This window comes from Vicia villosa, linkage group LG1, assembly GCF_029867415.1.
Source record: "Vicia villosa cultivar HV-30 ecotype Madison, WI linkage group LG1, Vvil1.0, whole genome shotgun sequence".
Taxonomy (NCBI): Eukaryota; Viridiplantae; Streptophyta; class Magnoliopsida; order Fabales; family Fabaceae; genus Vicia; species Vicia villosa.
This window is the reverse complement of record NC_081180.1, coordinates 196,637,094-196,639,845: the sequence shown is the minus strand read 5'-3', so window position 1 is coordinate 196,639,845 and position 2,752 is coordinate 196,637,094. Positions and strand designations below refer to the sequence as shown.

Below are 2,752 nucleotides of genomic sequence, written 5' to 3'. Positions count from 1 at the left end.
TAAAACCACCCCCTTACATAACAAACCCCCTTACCCAAATCTCTGATAAGTTTATTAGTTTTGATTTTAAAAACTTCTGTGGCTTTTATTCTCTCTTTCTCCCATTTCCTTTGGCAACAATAAAGTGCAGTGGCAACTCTATTTAAAACATATGAGCTAAGTCAATTCAATGGATTTAGTCTCACAAATTTCACTGCTACAGAAAAGTGGTGACTCTTCTAGGGAGAAATCATTATTCCTAATAAGGGTTGAACCTATCTTTGTTTATATTAATGTTATTGTTGTATATACTGTTATTATGAACTCACTATATGAATATTTGTTATTTTGGATTGTATTGGAAAAGGGCTTGATTCCCCCTTGTGGTGAGATAAATCCTAACCCGAATTTGAGTGCACTTATGATAGGAGATGGTAAAGTCATTTTGATCTCGAGGGAGTAATCCCAAAGAAGTCAATTTGAGATCCATCGCTCAGTGGAGGCCACTTTGGAATTAGTCTTTGTTGACCAATTTAATTGGAAAAACATCGTTACGTTCAACTTGGTTGTAGAAGTTGGAGACCTAGAAACACCTTAACCAAGCTTGGCCATTAGGATGTAGTGTGGAAACTGTATTTGGATTCAATTCCAGAATGGTTGTTACACGATACTATACTCAGATGAGGATCTCTTGGAATATTATTCAAACAAGCGAGTTAATTGCGACATTTATAATTTCCAAGTTGAACTGTTTAAGTCTGGGAACTTTTTAGAACCTTGTTGTTCAGGTACAAAATAACCATAGTAAACACATTTGAGATGGGTAGACCTTTGGATCCATGCTCGTGACGTTAAACCTCTAAACCCCATGTTTTTACTATGTTTGCATTCATGCATCCATGCATTATAAAACAAAAATATCTTTCAAGGAATTAAAAGAAACCATTTTTGTTAACATTATAGGAATGGAACTTGAAAGAAGAAAAACCAAGAAGTATACTTTCAATATTTTAAAGGTAGAAGAGTTGAGAAAGTTAGGATCCTTAATTGTTGATCAAGATAAGTTCTATGACAAGTATGGAAGGTTGTTGTATCTCCTCAAGACAAAGATGAAGGAAGGAATTCTCTCTACATTGATCCAATTCTATGATTCCTTTTATCATTTTTTCACCTTTCCTGATTATCAACTATTGCTAACCTTGGAAGAATACTCAAGCATCATAGGATTGCCCATTACTGGAAGGATTCCCTTTACTGGTTTGGAAGAAGATCCCAAGTCTCATGACATTGCAAAGTTCACCCACTTAAGGAAGGATGAGTTTGAGAAGAATATGGCTACCAAAGGACTGCCTGCTCAGTTTTTGATAGAGAAAGCTCTCTCCTTGTCACAAGAAAGAAAGGAAGATGACTTTGAAGCTGTATTTTCCCTGTTGGTTTATGGATTGTTCTTGTTCCCAAATATTGACGACTTTGTTGATATGAATGCCATCATAATCTTTATGAAAGGGAACCCTGTTCCTACCTTGCTAGGGGACACTTACTACTCCATTCACTTGATAAATTCTTATGGAAAGGGAATGATCACATGTTGTACTCCTTTGCTATATAAGTGGTACATCTCTCATTTTCCAAATACCAATAATTTTTGGGACCTTCAAGAAGGACAAAGATGGTCACAAAAGATCATGACTCTAACCAACCCTGATATTGATTGGACCAAGAACTAATTCTGTAGGATGAGGACTTTGGATAGCTGTGGTGATTTCCCTAATGTGCCTCTTCTTGATAAAAAAGAAGGAATCAGTTATAGTCTTGTGTTAGCTCGCCGTCAATTTGGGTTTCCTATGGATAAAAAACCAAGGAATATTTTATTGGATGGATTTTTCCTCGAGGAGGGAATTGAAAACAAAGAGTTTAAAGAAAGGATGGCTAATGCTTGGTATCCAAGTCATAGAAAATAAATTAAAGAGGAAGACCAAAGGGGACCTCTCACTTGAACCTTTTGTGGAATGGATTAGTTCAAGAGCTGCTGAAAAGGATGCCTTATCTTCCTGAAACATCTCGACCTCCTATTAAAAAGCCTGTTGCACCTGTTGTTTCTCCTCCAACAATGGAAGATCTCCAAGATGCTCTGAAAAGGATGAAGAAATCAAGAGACCATTGGAAGAAAAATTGTGAATACTCAGAATGTGAGAAAGGTATGATGGAAGGCTCCTTTGGTGAGCAACTAAAAGAGAAAGAAGACTTAATTTTCCTCCAAGATGGATGGCTTATGGAAAAGGATGCCACCATTGCTAGGTATACAAGAGAGAAGAAATGGAAGCAAGAAGAAGTGCTCACTCCTGAAGCAAATGTATGGAAGAGTATCATTGAGAAACTTGAAAAGGTTAAGCTGAAGAAGAAGAAGAAGACTCAAGATGACATGGATACTTCTCATTAAGCTCTTATGATTACTCTAGGACCTTACTAGATTTCTTTGTTATATCTATCTTGTAACTCTTAAAAGTATTTTGTATCTTGGACGTCCCTTGTCCCTTTGTAAACTCTTGAAAGAAATGGTACTTCGATGACCCTCGATTGTCCCTCAATGACCTTTTTCCCTTCATATGTACCAAGGATTCTTTGTCTCTTATTATTAATGAATGAAATTTACTTTTCAAGTTACCTTATAGTGTTTACATTTACAAGCTCTTAATAATTCCTTGAAAGATATTTTGAGATACTTTGAAAATTAAAAAAGAAAATTAAAAATCCTTTTACATTGCATGCATAA

At 35.8% G+C, this 2,752-nt stretch overlaps 1 protein-coding gene across 1 annotated transcript; it reads left to right on the top strand.

The window, feature by feature from the left end:
- Nucleotides 1-944: 944 nt before the first annotated feature.
- LOC131662278 (uncharacterized) lies at nt 945-1,706 on the top strand. Its single transcript, XM_058932021.1, has one exon. It carries the CDS (start codon nt 945-947, stop codon nt 1,704-1,706), a length of 762 nt encoding a protein of 253 aa, XP_058788004.1.
- The last annotated feature ends 1,046 nt before the right edge of the window (nt 1,707-2,752 follow it).

Coding starts and splice junctions, on each gene's coding strand:
- LOC131662278 (XM_058932021.1), top strand. CDS start 945: ATGGAACTTGAAAGAAGAAAAACCAAGAAGTATACTTTCAATATTTTA.